This window comes from Lissotriton helveticus, chromosome 6 (assembly GCF_964261635.1).
Source record: "Lissotriton helveticus chromosome 6, aLisHel1.1, whole genome shotgun sequence".
Lineage (NCBI taxonomy): Eukaryota > Metazoa > Chordata > Amphibia > Caudata > Salamandridae > Lissotriton > Lissotriton helveticus.
In genome coordinates, this window is record NC_136067.1 from 736,164,662 (window position 1) to 736,186,710 (window position 22,049).

Genomic DNA, 22,049 nt, shown 5'->3' on the forward strand with positions numbered 1-22,049 from the left:
GCCTTAATGATTGTACATGTGTAGACAGTCATCATCCACCGTTTCTACATGAGTAGGTTTCATCATTTTCTGGTGCTACAATGTGGTGCCACTCGTTGTGGGCTTGGCGCAGGGCCTGGACACAAGCCTGTCCTAACAAGCATACCCTGCAGTGCACTACCAAAGGCACTGCACAGCAGGAGTTGGCTTCCCATGTCAGGTTGTGCTCAGAGCCTGGCCGCAGGCAGCCAGTCACATGGTGACGGCATCAGCCAATGACTGGCATGATCTCTCTTCCATATATTCTCCACATGACCAGTCCCTTTTCTGGAGACTGCATGACCGGTTTCAAATAATTCCATAATGAAGGAATGTGCATGCACTGCTGTACTACAAGTACACTAATGCACATATATCTAAAATATCAATGTTTTTGCAACTGCAACTGACTTTCCTTAATCTGCCCGCCACGTGTAAGAGGCGAGGTAGCTTCCTTAAAGTGGTTAAGCGTGTGCCTCCCTTCCTAATGGCTTTTTATATTTGTCTCACATTTGTCGCACATTAGATTCCACTATCCTTTACATTAGAAAGTGTCCTCCAAGCCAGACAGGGTCTAGACATTCCCCGCATGCAGATGTGTTAATTTACAACGGCAGGGTGCACTGTTCAACAAGGATAAAATGCCTTGGACGCAAAAATAAAATGGCACACAAAACTTTGTGAAAGTGCTTTCAGTCTGGATAAAAATATAGCTTGAATATAGATTGAATGCACGTCCGCAGCTGCCCGCTGCTCTCGTAGTTCCTGTTGTGAATGCTTGCTGTGTTTAAGTGCCCATTGAATGATTCGACAGAGACATCTATAATTCAGGGAACAATAGGTGCTCCCAGACAGATAGACTATGGAAACGTCAAATTCAACATTGAAAGTAATGTTTTAAATTAAAGATGACATTTTATTATTTTTCATTCAAAATGGAATATATAGGTCTCCTCTTCGTCTTGTGATCGTTTGAAACCCATCGTTTGTGTTCGGGGAATCCTGACATATCGGATATGCAAAGGAAGTTGGAGACACTTTTTAAAGAAGCAGAATGCATGAGGAACAGATGGAACTTTACAGCGTTTATGTCTGCATTCGGGCGCCCTTTGCACATTCAGAGCAGAAAACACTGTCCTGCTGTGTGATGAACCGCTGGCCGACCAGCGAGACAGCACATTTTGAGCAGGAAAAGCAGTCGCTGTGCCAGTGGCGTGCTTCGAAGGAGACGTATTTAGTACCCCCTTCACCTGCAAGGAAAGACAGAATACATTGGTAACGTGTCATGTGTCAAAACAATAGAAAAAGTAGTACAGGAGGTAACATGAGAGACAAAAGAACATGTTTATAAAATTATACTGCTACACCTGCCTTCAAGTTTTTATTGTATATATTTTATGGTATTATCGAACTCTGACATCAGTGAACCAATATCCAATTTTGTCATGTTTTAGGGGTCAGAGCACATGCACTGGAGCCGGGTTTACAGAGTTCCGTGTGCACAGAGTAAAATGAACCAGCAGTATCTGTCCACAAGAAAAAGGGGTGATCATGCAAAAAGTGACTTTTCATATAGCAGTATAAGGATCAATCACAAAATGGAGAACAAATATTTAATTACTTGTTTGAGAAGACATGAGGCGACTGCTGCCCACCAATGTAGACATTTTCTGCAGATTTAGATTCTCATTCTGACCAGGATTAAAATGTATGCAAAGATGGCTGACAATACGTTCTAATGCAGAGCACTCTGGCTTCATGATACATCATGAGGCATCCTACACAGCCTAGCAACAGAAACTAAGGGACACGTTTATCAAGAAATCAAGCATCACACCAAGCCACCTTGCTGCGCTGTGTGACGGAAAGGGCAGGAATGGCCTATATTTAACACTATGCAGCACATTCCTGTCTTTTCTGTGCTCTGGCTCACTCGCTACTGGCTTGCGCCAACGCAGCAAGCCTTGCACCATAGTGCAAGGTTGTCTGCGTTGTAAGCAGGATTGTTTTTGTGCAAGAAGGTGCACCTTCTGACACAAATCAAATTCTCTGAGGCATTTTCGTCTTTGTTGCTGCAGAATGCAGCACACATAGAAAGTGGAAACAACTAAGAGAAATAAAGATATTTCGCCTCATTACGCCTCACCAGGGGAGGTGTAGCATTTTTACACATTCCCAGGTCTTCCAGTGCTGGTAAATCTGGGAATGTGCTAAAATCCATGGGTGGATGCATGTGAACCCCCATGTTCTACCCACGGAGCTGCTCCATGGGGCAGAGTAACGCAACAATTTGCACTGCATTACTTTAGATTTCTCAAGCCATGCAGGGCCACCGAAGGTGGACTTGCGTGGCTTGATAAATCTAATTTATTAGTTGTGTCACCCAAGCTCCCCATTACGTGGCACAAGAGCAATGCAACCCTTTGATAAATATGCCCCCAACTGTATCTGAATTGCTATAGGACATGGCTGAGAAATAGCACAGTTTTTTATGGCATGAAGAGTGATTGCCAAACTTGAATTCTAAAGGAGAGATTGTTGCTGGATGGGGGAGAGAGGGGGGTAATAAAGAGGCTCAAATTGGAGCAATGGTTGTGGCGGATGCATGGAAGTTTTAGTGAAAACACAAGAGTTCCTGAGTGGGTGAGCTTGCGTCAGTGGCGTAATAAAGGCCCCCACAACCCAGCAGTGCAGGGGCCTAAGCTCCAGGGGGCACCCAGCACTTTAACCTGGCCTGAGAGCCCCTGAATGAGTCAGAGAGGGGCCCCTCCATTGACTTTGCAGGAGAACCCTCACAGGTTTCGTCACGCCACTGGCTTGCCTGTTCTTCCAACAAACATAGTCAGAGTTCTAGAGAGAATGGGAGTCTGAGCCATACAGAGATTCAAAAAGAACAATTGATGGACAGAATGCAGAACAATGTCATATATTCACCCCAGTACAGAGATCTGGGCCTAAATCCATCGTTTTTTTGCTCACCATGCCATTCCAGTTTGGACCCAGCCATATGCAAATCAGTCTTGACCCTGCGCCCAATGGGAACAGTCCAGCCTAAACTGCCAGGCCATGTCCTCCCTGGCCTGGCAGTTTGGGCTGGGCTGTTCCTATTGGGCACAGGATCAAGACTAGTTTGCATTTGGCTGTGTTTAACCTGGAAGGGCATGGTGAGCAAAAGACTATGGATTTATGCGCAGATCTATGTTCTGGGGTGAATATATGACATTTTTCTGCATTCTGTCCATCAATTGTTCTTTTTGCATTTGTCACCCGGAGTGGGATGGGTATGCCCAGACGTGGGTCCCATGCTCTCCATGCCACTGGAGTCAAGCTATCCTGGCTGATGAGGGCTGTCAGCCCGAAACCGGTCCCTGGATGCTTCCTTCCGGTCCAGGAAGACATGGCTTGGCAGTTCCGGCTGGACTGTTCCCATGAGTCACAGGGTCAAGGCTGATTTGCATTTAGCTGTGTCTGAACTGGGGTGGCGATTGGGAAAGTGAGCTAAAGAAGGATGATGGATTCAACCCAGATCTGTGACAAGGGGTGAGAGTCTGAAAAGATTCAGCGTCCTGTCCATTATCTACGTGTGTTTGCTCCATACAGAGATTCAGCAGGGGATCTTGTTGGTAGATGAAGCTCTTGCCATGGACTGAAAGGATTAGAATCTGAATTTATGCAACAGATACAGAAAAGTGCAGGATGCCAGATCACCCAGGGAAATTTGTCATTAGTTGGGAAATGGTTGATTTGGCTATGGCCCGCAAGTGAGTGTACATGCAGTTAGCCAAGGCGAGGGCCAAGACAAGCAACAGCCATAGTGAAGTCAACCCTGGTAGCCTGCTGCAGCATTGTGGCTGGCTGTTCGACTGTACATATTCTCTTGCTATTGGTGGAGAAATGGGCCTGGCAGATCACTAAGGATATGTCTGCAACCCCTAATTGAAACCTGCACTATGGGATGTAACAAGAGTAAAAGTGGATGGTGGTTGAGTGGGAGGCAGCCCTGGTAGTCTGATGCAGTGTGGGGGACATGCCACAGGCCTGACTGGTGTCTGCTGGGCAGGTAGGGTGCCAATAACTGCAGAGGACCTATGGGCAAGACAACCACATGAAACCCCTTCCAAATGGAGGTGCTAGGGCAGCAAGAAACATGGGAATCAGACATGAAACACCCAATGTCAAAATACACAGAGGTTGGTGACAAAAAAGACAGGAGGACTGGGATTGTCTAGGCAACAGAACCCCACAATGAGGGTAGGATGCTGGGTTGAAGACAATGGTGGTTTGCACAATTGTTTTTGTCATTATTGTGGCTACATTAGAGGATCTGGCAATTGATATACGCAGCAGTGACCTATCAGCTGTGCTCTGGAGGGGAAACAACAAAGGGATGCCTGTGTGACTGGGGCACCCAAAGTGACTAGCAGAATAAGAAAGTATAAAGCAGCACAGTAGACAAAAATGGACCAATACATGACAGCCATGGCTGGTGGTAGACCAATGGCTGAACAATGGGACTCTCCAGTGTAGGGGACCCTTTAGGAGCCACCCCCGGCAGCACCAATTCTCTCCACCATTGAAATTTCCAGAAAAAAGATTGAGAATGAAAACACTGCCATCAAAGTGGAGTGAATCTTCTGAGGATAGATCTGTGCAATGTGAATGACAGATTCTTGGAAACTGAGAAAATTATGGAGCACCTGACATCGGAGGCGGGGGAACTGAAAATGACAGTCAAATCCCTACCAAAGGGCACCTCCTTGTTTGACTACAGAACAGAAGATGCAGAAGGAAGGTCACAGCAGAACAATCTCAGGGTTTTTAGTTTTCTGAGCAAGTTAAAGGAAACTTCACAGAACTGTTCCTTGAAAACTGGACCTCGAAGTTCCTAAAACCAAGAGGTTGGGGAGAGAATGTGGCCTAATGGCTAGGGCGGTCGACCTCAGAGCTGGGCAGCCAGGTTTGAGTTTCGGCAGGGACGCTCAACATTCTGTGATTCTGGGCAAATAACCTAATCTCCCCGTACCTAACAAAAGTGAATGTAGTTGTATGTCACGTAGCTGGTGCTCATGTAAAGCACTCTGATACCCTCAGGTCTAGTTTGCACTATATAAAACTCCACATAGACAAAGAGGGCTATCAGTCTGTTTCACTGTGGAGATGGCCCATGGAGCTTTGGAGACATCACTGCCTCCTACAGCCATCATTGTGAGACTGCTTAATTATTGAGACCAGGATGATATACAAGAGCATGTCAGGAAGGAAGGGAACACAAAGCATGAGGCACACACTATCAATGTGTTCTCTGGTTATAGGCAAAAAAAGTGCCAGGGAATAGGAAATCCTTTGAAATGATTAAACATAAGCTGAAAACAATGAACCTGAAATATATGTTGATGTTCCCAGCTAAGCTGCTTGTCATCCATATGAAGCAATCACACTTCTTTACTTCCCCCAGAGAAGGTGTGGGAATGGTCGGAGCCAGACAACAGACTGAGCAAAGGCTTCCACATGGCGGGACTTTGAGAGCTCAGAGAGGTTCCCAATACAGGTCAAGGATCACAGGGTGGAGTTAGAGGATTGCAGCACCTCTCAAAGTACACAAAGGGTTGTGGCAATAGAAAATGGAACACTGAGGGCCAGGAGGCCAAGGACATGATCATGACGGAGAACACTGAGACATTGGTAAGCCCTGTACTAGAAGAATAACTGGAAACGGGAGCAGAATCAGCTACATGAAAAATGGAAAAAGCTGTGGAAATTGAACATAAGTGCTTTTAGAAATTCAAATTCTTATGATTATTCAAAGTGCACTATGATGGGGGCTTGACAAATGTAGGTACAGCCTTGGGCTGGGGAGTAGGGAATAAAGTGCGAGACAACACACCAAGCAAAGCCAAGAGGCACACATTGTGTGTGCATCCCCATGACAGGATCCTGCCTAAGTGGATGTGAGACACATTTGCATAGTGTTTCTTTGGGCAACACGTGGTTGTGTGCCTGCCTGATAAATGATGGGCTACAGTTGCTTGGAGAGTCTTCTTTCAGTAGATTGCTATAGGGTATTAGGATATATCAGGTCTTTCTTGAGGAGGAGCACCATTGTGCAGGTGGGTTCATACTGTTAAGTGTAACAGTGAAGGGAGAACGGTAGAGACAGGAACGAATGAATGAATTGTATGACATCCAAGTTTCGTTGTTAGTTTTTCCATCCGTAGGATGATGTAGGAGATTTATTGATTACTGAGGGAATGGAGCAGGCTAGTAGGGGAAACATCCTTTACCACGCGGATTTTACTCCGCAAGGCTTTAACAATGCATCCATTACAACGCAAGTCGTAACCACGACTTGCGCTGGAGGGCGCTAGAGGATTAAGAATAGTATATTTACTATTCCAACACCTTCCCTAGTGTCCACGGGGACTGGTGTTAGAATAGTAAATTATACTATTCTCAATCCGCGCCCCCAACGCAAGTCGTGGTAACGACTTGCGTTGTAAGGGACGTGTTGTTAAAGCACGCATTGTGACGGTACACGTCGTACCGTCATACATCCGGCTAGTAGCCTTATATAGTATATAAGCATGTAAGCATGTATGCAGATGAAGGGGTAGCAACAGGAATCAGACAGCAGAGAAAATTGGGTCAGGGAAGTGAAGATTGCAGAAACGAAGAAATGGGAGTGGACGTATATTTCATCACGTGAAATACAACAGGGCTTAACAATAACTCCCACAGACACAGAGTTCACACCTATATTAAAAGTCAAGGGGTCAGAATGGCATGGATAGAAGAAACAGATAAAAGGTGATGGAAGGCATGCTTGCTATTTGTCTAACCACTGGCAATCACCCTGGGTACCATTCCCACCCATTGTTCTTTTGCCCACCATGTCATCTCAGATTAGACCCAGTTATAGGCAAATCAGTTTTGGTCCTGCCCCAATAAGAGCAGTCCAGCCTGAACTGCCAAGACAAGTCTTCTGTGAACCGAAACACAAGCAACTCAAGACAGGTTTTGGTCTGATCAGGGCTCTTCACTTGGGCGTAGTTTGGTTCCAGTGGCACAGTGAGCATGGGACCAACATCTGAACAACTCTGGCCACTTAGGGCATTACATCAAACCCTCAGAAGTTGATGGAAGGAATACTTGTAATTTGTCTAACCACTGACAGTTGCTCTGAGTATCATTACAACCCATCTTTCTTTTGCCCCCCATGCCATCTCAGATTAGACCCAGCTATATGCAAATCAGTCTTGGTCCTGCTCCAATAGGAACAGTTCACCTGAACTGGCAAGTCAGCTCCTCTCTGAGCCGGAACACAAGCAATGGTAAGCTGGTTGGGAGGTTACAGCAGGTATTCAATGAGGCATTTGAGACTAGAGAACTGATTAAAAAAAATAGGGAAGTCTTAACTACTTTAATTCAATACCCAGAAAGGGACTCACGAGGAAGTGCATTGTGTAGACAACTATTAATGATCAATGGAGAAATAAAAACACTATGTAAAGTAAAATTTAAAGTGGATCATGGGGAGTGAGAGATCGACATACTAATTAGAAATTATTGAATCACAAAGCAAAATTTGATGATATTATATAGTTGTATTTACATTTTCTGAACATAATCACCATACAGCAAATAGGTCACATGCCACCACACAATATGCCCCAGTTTAAGGCTGCATCAATCATTAGTATGGTCTTATGAAAGTATAGATTAATTAATGCATTTTTTTTACAAAATAAACATAGCATTCAAATAACATAAAGTAGTTGTGGACCACAACATTAAAAGTAGCCACAGCACTAAAGTAGCCAACATGTGTTGCACTACCCCTGCATCCTGCAAGTGCAACGCCACACAAAAGTCAAATTTACCAAGCAACATCAGGCATCCTTGCGTGGCCCAGCAGTGCATAGTAAATCTGGAGTAACGGAAGACAGCGCAAGTCACTGCTTTGCCTTGCTCTGCTCTGGGATGGCGCAACATGGGTGGAGCGTGGCTGTTCCCACGCATCCACCCATGCATTTTGGTGCATTCCCAGATTTACCATGAGTGGTAGACCTGAGAATTCCTCAATATGCTACGCCTTCCCAGGGGAGGTGAAATTAGGATAAATTTATTTATTTCTCCTTGTTTGTTCTGCAACACACATAGAAAGAGGAAAATGTCTTAGAGGATTGCTTGTGTGCAGTGTCCCTTCCTGTACAAAAACTATTCTGCCTACAACGTAGGCATCCTTGCATGAGGATCCAAGGCAAGAACAGGAATGCACCATATAATATTAAATATGGTGCGCTCCTGCCCTCTCCCTTTCACACAGTGCAGCAAGGTGTCTTGCTGTGTTGCATTGCCTGAAAGTTTGATAAATCTGGACTTGAGTGTGTTACATGATTTCTCCAAGTATCTTCCAATCATGTCAGCAATCCATAATTTATGTGGTCAATGTTCTTTTATAAACACCAAAGCCACCCTAGATGATAAACAGAAAAATGATTGACTGAATAATAGTTTACTATTTTACTGCGATTAAGAAATTGATCGACAGATCGAATCATTAATTGAGCACCCTTCAAGAACTCACTTAAAGGACCGATCAGTTCCTAGGTAAACCACCACGTTACTCATTGTGATGTTGCAGGACGAATATGTAAATTCTGTATTGTTATATATATCAATTGTAGAAAATAATGCCAGTGTTTTCCTTACCTGTGATAGGCTTAGCACATGCCACACACTTTTTTGCATAAATGATACAGAAGCATTCCATGCAGTAGACCAATTTGTCTCTCGAAGTCAACTTCAGTCCTGCTAACTGTTTCTTACAGCGAGTGCACAGAAAGCACTCCTTATGCCACGACTCACCAAAGTAGGTCACTCCCTCTGTGGTGATTACCTAGTAAGTGAATATCACAAATCAGCAAACCACCTTTGATGTAATTGCAATGAATACCTATGTTGTTATAGCTAACTTTTGCAATGTTAAATTTCAACTCATTTGAGAAAATAACTCACTTTACACATCTAGGGCTGTACTACAGAAGGTGCCCTGAGAGGCGCAATGGGCATGTCTTGCTGCTTTGTGCCCTTACTGCTGTCTCAGTTCAAATGTTTCGCAGAAGCAGCAAAAATTGAGATACATTTGTCGGGTCGCCATTTTTTCACACCTGCAGGAAAATTGCGGCAAGACTAAGATTGAATAGAGGAGAAAGTGATGCTCTACGGAGGAAAAGAGCTCTCCTTGAGTTCTGAGTCCTGAGGAGAACCCTCAAAAAACGTTGAGAAGGGTTCAAAATATGTTGACTGCTTTTGTTTAGAACCAAACAAGTGTTCTACTATGCTATTCCACTGTGGCTTACAAAAAAATAATTCTTAGATTAAAAAGTATGTCTAGACGAGCCGAGTAGGACCTCCGTTTGGTCTCTGCCCTTGCCAAATGCCCTTGCCAAATACAAGTATATCATGTGTAATTGACTAAAGCAGGGGTGATTGTGTCATTTCAAAATTATTTAAATTGTACAGAACTAGGAGTTAAGATTTGTCTTGCACTATGATGTTTTATATGTAATGTACCGAGTCTGTGTGCTTTGATCCAAGTGGTGCAATTTGTAAGTGTGTTGTCCCTGTGTTATGTAAAATTGTTATAATTATTGAATTTCTAATTAGCTTGGATCCGTGAAGTAATAGTGAGGAAGTTTTTGCAAAATTAAAAACCAAAGAAAAAAGAAATTACAAATATTTTCTGGAAATAAAACATGCAGTGATCATAACAACTGAGGTGTGTGATCATCTAGTTTGAATGATGGATTGAATGTACATCAGTATTGGCAATAGTGTGCTGGTTAGAGAATATATATGGCCTAGCCTTACTGATTGAGGGACGAACCCTGTACTGTTTAGATATTATGGATGCGGGCACAAAGGCAAAAAAGCTGTCAGGAGGTGCACTGAAAGTGTACCACAATAAAGTGGCACATTTTCAGTGCGCCCCGTGATGGCAGACCTATGAAAGGGGGAAACTAGACATCCCCTTGCATGTGGGTGCAGCACCCACTGCACCCACCAGCAAAACAATCTCCAATCCCTAATCAAAGTGTAGATGGGTTGCCGCCTACAGTGAAACTCAAAGTGGCTTTGAATCAGCCAGTCCATATTTCACTTGAGTGCACTGCCACATATCGCACACTTTTCCTGTTTGAGCCATTGACAAACAGTTAAATAGGTGTGCCATGCGCAAACATGGAAAGTGTGCCCTATTACAGAGAATGCCTTGCCCTCAGGACAACTGGGAGCATGTGCTGCTCTGGGGGCAGCACATTCAAGTGAAATACAGAGCAGCTGCTTCAAAGCTGTGTAACTCCCTTGCACTACCACTCAAACAGAATAAATATGTGTCATGATTAAGCTGCAAGTGATTCCATCAATTAAAGCCAGTACTGGCTTCAAGGCACCCTTAAGATTTGCAGATTAACCAGTTGCGCACATTTACATTTCTTTCAGGCAAACAGGCACACTGACAAGAAGGCTTGCATCTTATTTAGCATCTGCCCACCTTTCGTTTCACAGTATAGGAGCCTCCCTGTCTGACACTACAACTGAAGAATTTAATGGAATTAACCATCCCTGGATGGTTGTCTTTTCACAAAAAGTAGGGGAACTGTTTTTCATAAATTAAAAAAGTATTGGCAATGTCATGTCGTGCCTGTCTGATCACGCCCACTTCGACCTCTGGCCTGAACACAACCAAAATGTTTCCACAAGTTGGCAAGGGCCAGTCGTGACTCCTGTTTGAACTGTGCCCTTTTCCTTTGTAAATAGTGAGGACAGCTGTAATAAAATGCATGTTCCGAGTTGGCACCACAGCTGTAGGCAAATCCCTTACTCTGTGCGGAATAGCTATTAAAAAAGCAAAGGCACAAACCCTAGCTCTAATGCACGGGCATAAGGACACTGTAAGCTCGGATCATACTTTTCTGAATAGGACCCCAGAACTTTGCACAAGTCTAAAATGTCTTCTGATAAGAAGCGTATGGTACCTGGTAACCAGGAGGCTGAGATGTTTTTGAGCTCCACCATTGTTTCTGCTCAAGCATGCTAACAGCTCATGTCAGCTCGTAGGTGTGTAATGTAGCCTCACATGTTTTCGACCCTTCTTTACACTGGCAGCGTTCTCTTTATTTGCGAAAATGGCACAATATTGGGTTATCTTTGGATCTCATCCTGCTCACAACCCTTCCCTACCTTTAGAGGGTGGGGAGGAGAGGTCCTTCTGCTTTTGAGGCTATTAAAGAACATAAGTAGCAAAGAAAGGCTCGAACAGCAAGTGTCAATTCTAAAAAAAAAGGTTCGCACCCAGATTAACAGGAACCCCAAATTAGAGTGAGGCACACTTCATTTTCTTCAAATGCCGACCATGTGTCCAGTACCAGCACTACATATGAAGTGCCATAATGCCGCACGTGACCTGCACTAGAGCTCCGGGTCAGCTGCACCAATGCTCCAGGAGAGGTACACCGATGCTGCATCCGGGTTGCACCAACACTGTGCCTGGGCTGCATTATCGCTCCGGGTGAGATGCGCCAACAGTGCATTTATGTTGCGCCCACGCACTGCGGGGTTTCCGTCAACATAGTTTATTTATTTACTTTTGGGGAGAAGTATGCAATTCTCCCCTAACAGGACTTAGACGGGGATATGCCCTCTCCCTGCATGATGTTGCCTTCTCTGTCCATTAAGGCCTGGCAAGTGATATTCATAGCCCACTGCGAACTCATCCGATTCAATGGAAAGGTCCAGCACTGATGTGCCTGTGAAAAACTACCAGCATCGGTGTGCTAATGTATGACATACATGACCACCCTTCGTGTCTCACACAGCCTGTATACGTGGTGTTGGGACAAAGACTGTGGAGTGGTGGTGTGTGAACACCAGATGTTGGGATACTATACGTCTGTGGGTAGCAGACCGAGTGAAAACATGGAGGGAAAGTGTTAGACTGCAGTCCAAAGGGGAGACTGGAAGAACAAAGGCCCTGTTGGAACTCGGACTGATCCTCCGAAGAGAGAAGGGGATGACTGGGGTGTGTGTAAGTAGTATACTCACATTCGTTCAGCAGCTGGATGTCAGAAGGGCAGTTTTGGTGTATCGGAAGAGTACCTTGGAGTTTTGCAAGTGTTATAGTTTGTTTGCCACATTTGGTCCAGTGAGGTCCAGTCATAGACCTTCTATTTCCACTTTAAGTAGGCAGATTAAACAAATGATCCTTCTGGCCTGACTCTCAGGGGTCGGTGCATCAGCTGGGATTAAAGGGAGGTCTACCCATAGTATTTCTGTTCCTTGAACTTCTTTTAACCCCTTACGTGCTCCCGTCGGCCAACGGCCGACGGGAGCACTCCCTCCCTGGTGCTTCCGAACGGCCAATGGCCGTCGCAGCCCCGCCCACTCTTTAGAACGCCCGCACCGCGGTGGAATTGCCGCAGCGGGTAAGGCGTTAAGGGGGTCCCGATAGAAGGCATTTGTAAGGCTGCCATATGGGCTTATACTCACATGTTTATGGACCACTATCAGGTGGTTTTGGGACGTTCAGCTGCTGGGTATTTTGCTGCGGCTATTCTGCAGGCTGGCACTTACGGTGATTGACTGTCATTCTCATGTTGTGCTGCTGTTTTTCCCTCTGGGAAACTATAGTTGTGCCTTGCATTTTAATTTCTGGTGTTTTTGTTGTCTGATGCCCATGACACCACGTTGGCTTTGGTAAATGCTCACCACATCAGTAATATGGTGAGGAAGACTTACAAGGCGGTAATGCCCTGGTTACCGGTAATCTTCATTACTCCAAGTGTAGTCTTCCTCGCCACATGGGTTTCCAACGCTCCCTTCCCTGTTTTATTTCTGCTTCATGCTTTTGGTCCTAAGGCATGGTAGTTGGACAGGAAGTGGGGTAGGTCGTGCCTCCTCCTAGGGTAGGTCAGAGGTGAAGGAGGTCAGCCATGTTAGGGAGGGATGGAGAGGCTAGAGTGCTAATTTGGTTGGAGGGTACTGTGGGGGAGCTGAAACTCCCTACGTCAGTAATGTGCCAAGAAAGACTACACTTGGAGTAATGAAAATTACAGGTAAGTAACTGGGGCATTACATGGGACCAAGAAGGAGAAAGGAATGGTGTTGACTAACGTGTGTTAAGAAAGTGGGATATATATGGCAAATAATAGAGAAATAGGGAAAGTAGTTTAGGAAATTTGTATTAGGAATTTCTAAGCAAGCTTGAATTAAATTCGACAATTAGGCATTAAAAACAGGTTTGAAAACACAAAAATTCTCAGACCTCATGTGAAACACTCTTCAAAGATTAAACTCTCCTCTTTCCCCAAGAACGAACTTTGAGGTAGGTAGGCTGAAAATAGTTAAAGGTCATCCCAAAGCTTATAGTCCCTACTCTGGCCATCCTCCAGTTCGTTGTTTCTGTTATTTAAGTGAGAGCACGACGTGTACGTATGGCCCCATTTCTTGCTTCTGTTTGTTGTCTCTTATGAAAGAGAACACTCCTGGGGCCTTCCCCACCATGAGACCTGGTTCATGCTACTGTTACCTAGCACATACTGATTGATGATCTTGTCCTTCGTGTTAGGCAATACTGGTAGCATGACACATGACACATATTTTTTTGTGAGTGTGTCCTTGATATCTCTATCCACTGCTATTGTCCTGTTTCATATAATATGTTTTAATATTGCCTGACAGTTCCCTTTTTAGTGTTTTATTCTCATTACTTCTTTATCCACTTCTTGGTCCTAGTCCTTACAAGATGATGTGTGTTTACGTACGAGACAGGCACCCTACTACCCACCTAAAAGAATGAAAATATGGTATAGGTCCTCTCAGAGAGAGAATCTTCGCCTCTAATGGAATTAGCACTATTAACCTGCACACTTCCAAAGACAGTCTATATGTGTATGACAGACTCCCAACTGTACCCTCATTGGAAGGCCAACAATTTGTATTTTTTCTTTGCTCCTGGTCTTATGTTGGGCACATACCTACAGGTTAGATTTACTGTAGTCAGGGGCCTCAGTCTGGGAGAGGAAGGGTTGTCTCAGACTACTGCTGGTGGGGAGAGTGCACTCTAATGGTGAACATGGATTTTTCTCTACCCTTATCTCTGTTTTTGCTGGGGACCCTGATTTTTATTGCTACATCAAGCTGTCAAGATCTTGATTCTACATGAGTGACGTGATTTGTACAAGGCCATTATCTAGATGTTCATGATCAACTATATCCGTTGGAAGTGGCTCATGCTGACGGTTAGTGTGAATCCCATGCTGGCCAATCTAGTTGGTTGCTCTGCCATGACTCCTGAGGATTCTTCACCTGCAGACCTTGTGGAAAAGGTGCTTCTTTATTGAGGGTACAGATAAGGTGACACACACACATGCCAAACTGAGCACTAGCGCTAACATCTGCTCTATGCAGCCAACGTTTGCAGGGCACTCGAACATTCACTCGCACTACAACTTTCCTCTTGAGCTTCTCAAAGCCAACTAACCTCTCTGTTAGACGTGCCCAATCCAAAAAAAACATAATGTATACCAACTGGAGCAAGGGAGATGACAACCACAGGGAGACATATTACCACAGTGGCCTATACGTTCCTGTTATGCTATGTTCTGTTCTGTTGTGTTGTCATGTGGTATGGTATATTTATTTGTAAAGTGCACTATCACCAAGGAATATATCCTGGTACTGAGCAGGTGAGAATGTCTGCAAGCTCTTTTGGAGAGGAGGACTAGAACTATGTGGTAAATTCCAATTTAGGCAAATCCCACTCTGTCTGGAGACTCCACCCCCATGGCTATTCAATTGCATTCCATCATGATAGAATATGATTTAACCGATATCTGGCGAGATAGACACCCCTGGCTGACTGAGATCATGTTCATCACTACTGTGTGAAATGCCTGATCGCCCCCTTGATTACAGGCTTGTCAGTAGAGATACTGGCGAGCAGACTTGACGAGCAGACCTGATGCATCAAGCATCTGGCTTGGACACTCTCTGACCACGCACTTGCTGTGCTGACACTGTGGTTCGCTGACACATCGAATAGAGTTTTCACTTAGAGACAGTCTGCGCCTGCTCTCAAAGACCCACTTTTAAATATCAGCGCGCCTAAATGGAGTCCTTCAAGGACTATATCCGTGGTGCTTGATATGTCAAGGCAATTCGGGTCCTCTGGGCTTGCAAACATAATATTTTGAAACAGGGAAGTTGCAATATCTGTCCCACTTTCACAGCAAATTGTCTGAAAATGCCTAAACTACTGAGAGTGAAAAATGCTATTTACATTAGGAAGCCACTTCTAGGAAATTTGAGAGTGAGATGGTGCTGGTAAAACTTTTACTGCATTGCTTACGAAAAAGGGACCAGTTCTTAAATTACTGAGCTGGTGAATGACCAGGGCGAGCCGCGCCCATCCACTGAAGACGTATCACATATAATGCATGGGTTCTTCTCCACCCAGGGGCGTAATCAAGGCCCATGCAGCACCCGCAGTGCAGGGGTCCCCCAAGCTCCAGGGGCCCCCCTCAGCACAGCACTCTGGCTGCAGAGCTCCTGATTGAGTCCGGAGGGGGCCCGTCCACGTGCCTTGCAGGGAGGCCCCCTCGAGTTTCGTTACGCCAGTGCCAAAACCAACTCTCCCCAAGACCAAATCACAGAATACCTACACTCCGTTCTGTTACTTTGGCTGTAAACTGCTCAAAGGAAATATCTCAATGTCCCACTTGATGATTAAGATACAAGTAATCTGCAATATGCCCAAGGCTAAGGCTTCTGGCGTAAATGGCCCGAAGTCCCAATTTCATAAGGAATATTCAGTGGAGCTAGCCCCCACTTCCGTGCCATGTATGAAGAAGCTAGGGACTTTGGACATCTCTCTCCTATTATTAGAGAATCACTAATAGTAACGATTCAAAGCTCGATAAACCACCTATCCAGTGTGACCAATTTAGGTAGCTGTCTATGATTAGCTCAGATAATAATATTCTGGCCAAACTACTTTCAAACAGGATCCTTCCCTTTCTCCCCGATATTGCTCGTCCAGGCCGGTTGTGATTTATTCCAGAATGATCCACTCTGCATTATTTTATTTATTTATTTAAAGAGTTTTATATAGCGCTGGCTAGACCCAAAGGTATCAGAGCGCTTTACATAATGTTCCAACATAGTTACAAACTTACTTCAGTAACCAAAGATACCAGTAAAAACTTTTAAGGGGCATAGAAGAAAAGGAAAATGGGGTGAGGAATGGAAAAGGGGGAAGGGCAAAAGGAGTAGGGTATAGATACAGCGGAGAGACGAAGGGAAAGTCTGCTCAAGGTCCGGATGGGTAGGTGACAGCCGAAGGGGGAATCAGCGGCCCATCTCCTCTTCAGCTAACAGGTAGCTCCACCGGACATCGGTCAAAAAGCAGGGTCTCCATGGTCGAGGGAAGGTACAAAGAGTACATGTCCAGGAGGGAGAGCAGGATCAAGGTCAGGTGAGGGATGTGGTTAAGCTCAGGTCGCTGACCAGTTCTATTGTCCAGGAGCGTTAGAGCATCGTGGAGAGACCAATTGAGGCGGCCATCTTGAGGTCAGGCAGGGGGGTTGAGACCTTGGTGTTAAGTTCAGTCGGTACCCAAAATTCACAAAGACTCAAAGGCATAGAGCGGCGGTACTAAAAGTACGGCCCGCGGGCCATTTGCGGCCCGCCAGACCTCTCCTTGCGGCCCCCCATGGAACAAAACAACAGTCATGGACTTGGGCCATTACTGCTGTTGTGATTCTTTGGGGGCCGCATTCGAGAAAAGGGCAAAGGGGCATGCGGAGACTGCGTCGCAGCAGGTGAGGGCTTAAAAAGAAAGCACGCAAGTTGCTCCCTTTGTCTACTGCAAATTGCTCCAATTGCTCCCTTTGTCTACTGCAAATTGCTCCAATTGCTCCCTTAGTCTACCTGCCCTTGTCCTCGTTCACCTACGTTAGACTCACCCCAGCGCCGGCAGAAGCAGTGAGTGCCCAACTGAAGGAGCTGAGATCCAGTGACCCGTGGCAACAATTGCCTGCCGCCTCTCCTCGCCTCGGAAAGAAGTGTATGTAATTTCCATCAGTGTTATTGCTGCCCCCCATTTTTTTGGTTCTCTGTTTTAGACCTTGTTAATGAATCATCCAAAATGTAAAGATATCCTGGGGTTTGAAACAAAATGTGCAGTTGTCTTTAGGGATTTTCGAGGGGGCTATAATCTTTTATGCATGTTTATTGCTAAATTTTGCATATTTATTTATGTGCATGCTCAGTAGATGGCGCTGTTGCCGCATTCTATGGACAATTCTGTGTTAGTCATCATGCTCACAGCACCAAAAACCAGGACCTGTTGTGCCACTGCGTTACAACCCGCAATTCTCTAATAAGGAATACAAGGCAATGTTTATATGTTGAAAAGTGACTTATTTTTCAAAGAGTTGCAATTTATTTGCCAAGCCTAACATTTCAAATGAGCCTGTTTTAAATGTACTTCATTATATGGATGTAAAAATGCTCGCACGCTCTGGCCATCGCTGCTTGCGAGGTGTGAGGAGAAGGTGAAAGGAGAAACAATATTTGACACAAAAGAATGAGGTAGAGGAGGGAAAATGAAGAAGGACAAATAAAGAACAGGGAAAAAGACAAAAAGTGGTGAACGAAGTGCTAAGAGAGGTAGAAAGGGAGAGAGAAATTGGGGTATGAGAGTGATGAAAGAGCAGGTAACCCATGACGGGTGTATGGGCTGCCTGGCAACCCAAAATCTTTTTAGAATGTTTTATCGCTGCCCCTTCAAACCTCAGGCTATTAACCACATAAAACTGAGTTGTTAAAAGCATCATTTACCCATGCCGGTGTCCAAAATTCAGCCCCCACGTCACCACCACCCGTTCACCATCAAGAAAACCAGTAAAAGAAGCCTGCGTCTTTCAGTCCCATTCAAGGCAGATTTTTAAGAAGCACATTGTTGAAAGTTCACCACTTGCCACTGGCTAATGGTTTAAATTATGGTGGACACCAAACATCTATTATTCAGTACCAAAAAACTTTTATTCATTTGTATCAGTAACTTGGACTTGCACATGCAAATGGGCTTGCAAATTGACCCCATACGGTTTTAAGACTTACAGATTCCTCAGAAACCAACTAAAAAATAATTAATCTAATGATTAACAATCAGAAGCCTTTTCTGAAAAAGTTCATAATTGCTTTTTTGAGACTGTGATAATTTTCTGCTCAAAGGAAAGGTCTCCAAAGTTGTGTTTCACATTAGCCAACAGTGGGGCAACCAGCTTTTTATATTTTTATCAGAGGGAGACTGGCTTGTGCTTGTGCCGTGTTGCTTGATATCAGTGGTCTACTTGGTTGGCAATACCAACTTCTTGATTGACTGTGTCTTGAAAGCACAGCGGTAGATAAAGGCTGACATAAAATGTATTCATCTTTCTACTTGTTTCAGATGTGGAATTGTGTGTTCTAGTGTCTGTGATTGGAAATTGACTGAAGTTGAATTTATGAGGCCTCTAATGAGAGTATCTTCACGTCTGCAAATAGCCAGTATAGCCCACAGGCTATAAAAGCGAGGGAGGGAGGGAAAGGGGGACAGAGAGAGGGAGACACAGAAAGGGAGACAGACAGAGGGAGGGAGATAGACAGCGGGAGGTAGACAGACAGGGGGAGGGAGACAGACTGGGGGAGGGCGACAGACAGGGGGAGGGAGAGGGTGACAGACGGAGGGAGACAGACAGATGGAGACAGAGCGAGGGCGACAGACAGAGGGAGCAGATAGAGAGGGAGGAGGGAGAAAGGAGGAGGGAGACAGAGGGAGGAGGGAGACAGAGAAAGGAGGGAGACAGAGGAAGGGAGACAAGGAGAGGGAGACAGAGGGAGACAAAGAGAGGGAAACCGAGACAAAGAGAGGGAGACAGACACAAGGGGAGAGACAAAGAGAGGGAGATTGAGGGAGACAGAGGGAGAGGGGGGGAAACAGAGGGAGACAAAGAGAGGGGGAGGGAGACAGAGAAAGAGAGAGGGAGGGAGACAGAGGGTGACAGACAGAGGGAGGGAGGATGGAGGGAGTCGGGAGACAAAGGTGACAGACAGAGGGAGAAAGGAGGGTGACAGAGGGAGGAGGGAGGGAGGAGGGTGACAGACAGAGGGAGGGAGGAGGAGGGTGACAGAGGGAGGGAGGAGGGTGACAGACAGAGGGAGGGAGGAGGGTGACAGACAGAGGGATGGAGGAGGGGGCGACAGAGGGAGGCAGGTGACAGAGGAAGGAGGGCGACAGAGGGAGGAGGGCGACACTGTGAGGAGGGAAACAGAGTGAGGGAGACAGAGAGGGAAGGAGAGAGATGGCGACAGAGAGGGAGAGGGAAGGAGAGAGATGGAGACAGAGTGAGAGGGAGAGAGAGAGAGAGGGAGAGAGAAATAGAGAGAGAGGGAGACAGAGAGAGAGAGGGAGACATAGAGAGAGGGAGACAGAAAGAGAGAGAAGGAGACAGAGAGAGAGAGAGGGAGTGAGACAGTCTGAGTGAGACAGAGGGAGAACCTCATGGTCACAGTTTTTTTGGTGCTCTATCCCCGCCCCCTCCCTCACTGACCCCTCCCCCCCGGTGCGGCCCTCGGACACAAACCACACTGTAAATTTGGCCCCAGAGAGAAAGTTTGTGAGTAACCATGGCATAGAGAGTGTAATCTATGCAGTGAAGCAGTAGGAGGACAGTGCCAGTGTCTGCATGTCTTCAGAGGGGGTGAGTGGCAGGCCAAGCCGGGCGTCTCCAGAGTCATTCTCGCATAATCAAGGAGCAAATCTAGCCCCTCCCGCTCTGTAGCCCCATAGAGCATAGCAGCTCCTTGCGTACGTAATTACATCAAAGAAGCCGGTAAGTCGGACCCCACAATACACATGTCACGGAAATAGAAGTTAGCCGCAAAGTCCATATTTTGGTTATAACGAATTAAATGAACTCACAACAATGTTAAGACTGAGCCTTCAGTGCCCACTAGGCTCAGCTTGTAAGAACATCAAAAAAAAATCAGTTTAAATTTGTTACCATGAAATAAAAATTGGCAGACTCTGGAGCGGTCCACATTTGAATTAAGCATTGTGGGAATACAAATGTATACACGCCAGAGCCGCATCGCACGTTACTACCGTGCTTACAGTTAGACCACTGGAAAGGTGAGAGTGCCAAGGAAGACGATGGAGTAGCTCCAGCTTATAATGGCTGGTATAAGCCCAGAGCTCAACATTCCAATGCTGGTCTTCATGATTCTCAGTTTTTAATTTAGAAAATTCTACCCTTAGTGAGTAGAATGTTCTAATAGCCTTATAGCCCTTCTGCATCGGATAGTTGCCATATTGACTACTCTGTCAGATTGGATTTAGTTATTCCTTCCTTCAGTTGATCAAGCTGCTATTCGAGGTTCCTATTCTCCACTTTGCAGCCTGCAGAGGCACTGAAAGGAATGCTTACTCTCTCCGATTCTGTATGGCAGAGTTATTCAAACTGTGGGGCACGCCCCCCTGGGGGGGCGCGACGCCATCTCAGGGGGGGCGCGCACTCCACCAGCACCATAAAATTTCACCTTTAATTGTTTCCCACGGTGGCGAGGCAGAGTGGAGCTGCAGGGGCCCTAAGAAGGGGTGAAGACTATCAACAACTCATTAATATGTCAAAAGGTCTTTAAAAGACGGGAAACACCCATTACATCGATGTCAAAAGATCGCGGTGCCAACACACCACAACTTTTACATCGCAGTATCGTTTGAATCGCATGCATTCACTATGCATGCGACAACGGCGCGATGCCATTAACATCGCATGCGATTACAACGCTTACCACGACTGTCAACTTATTGTAATGCGATAACTTATTGTAATGCTGTATCAAATGCCAAACACAAGCACGAGGCTAGGTTCCTGCAGTGTCAACTTATTGTAATGCACAAGAGGTTCCTGCTCTGGTCGAGGCTTTGGAAACATGCAAGTACGGCATGAAAAACAAAACACAAGCACGAGGCTTTGTGAAATAACTATAATTATGCATGAAATAAGTATAATTCTGCATTACATTATTGTGTGCCAAGAGGTTGGTGGTGGATGTATGGGTGATGGGATGGATGGATGCCTGATGGATAGATGGGTGCATGATGGATGCATGGATGGATGATGGATGGGTGTATGGTGTATGGGGGGATGGATGGATGGATGATGGAATATATGGATGGATGAATGCATGATGGATGGATGCATGATGGGTGGATGGATGGATGCATGATGGATGGATGCATGATGGGTGGATGGATGGATGAAAGATGGAATATATGGATGGATGGATGCATGATGGATGGATGCATGATGGGTGGATGGATGGATGGATGGATGATGTGTGGAAAAGTAAATTTTGCCATGTTCTGTGTCCCTACGCCTCATCCATCATATGTTATGTGTGCATGACCAATATGCATATGTTATTCCCCATGTCCGATTAATGACGCAATTATAGTTGTGTCCACCTCTAGTATGACAGTTTCCAGTTCTCGTGAATACTACGAATATCAGGCCTATGTAAAGCTATGTTGCCACGTTTCCCAGTGTGCACATTATTCCATTATAAAGTCCCCGTTTCTAGGCCTCAAAAGGGCCTGGACATTAGATTCAGCTCCTGTCTCCTGAAGCCTCGTTGAGGAGCGATACAGCCCCCACCTGTATCCTCGACCTTTCACTTACTTCCTGCCTCGCAGTGCCCGGTGCAGCCTGGCTCTGCCTCTGAGTCTGCCAAGAGTATGTTATGGTTCCAGTTATCAGTTTAGTCCTCCTTCTCTGCATTCCTAAGCTACTGAACTGCATCAATAGTTTCCGTCATTGTCTAGCCTTCACGTCTCCATGTTAGAGAAATACTGTATTTACTGGTCATTTAATATTCTTCATCACGCACTACATGTAGAATAATGCATGGTCCAGTCTTAAAGTCAA

At 45.4% G+C, this 22,049-nt stretch overlaps 1 protein-coding gene across 1 annotated transcript in view; it reads right to left on the bottom strand.

Annotated features, from left to right (window-relative positions):
- Positions 1–391: 391 nt before the first annotated feature.
- FHL5 (four and a half LIM domains 5) overlaps positions 392–22,049 on the bottom strand; it is a 173,649-nt gene continuing 151,991 nt past the window's right edge. The window contains exons 5-6 of the mRNA XM_078646845.1: positions 8,728–8,914; positions 392–1,268 (exon numbers count right to left, since the gene is read on the bottom strand). Coding sequence (XP_078502971.1) covers positions 1,105–1,268; positions 8,728–8,914 — 351 coding nt within the window. The 3' untranslated portion in view covers positions 392–1,104. The remainder of the gene's footprint in view (positions 1,269–8,727; positions 8,915–22,049) is intronic.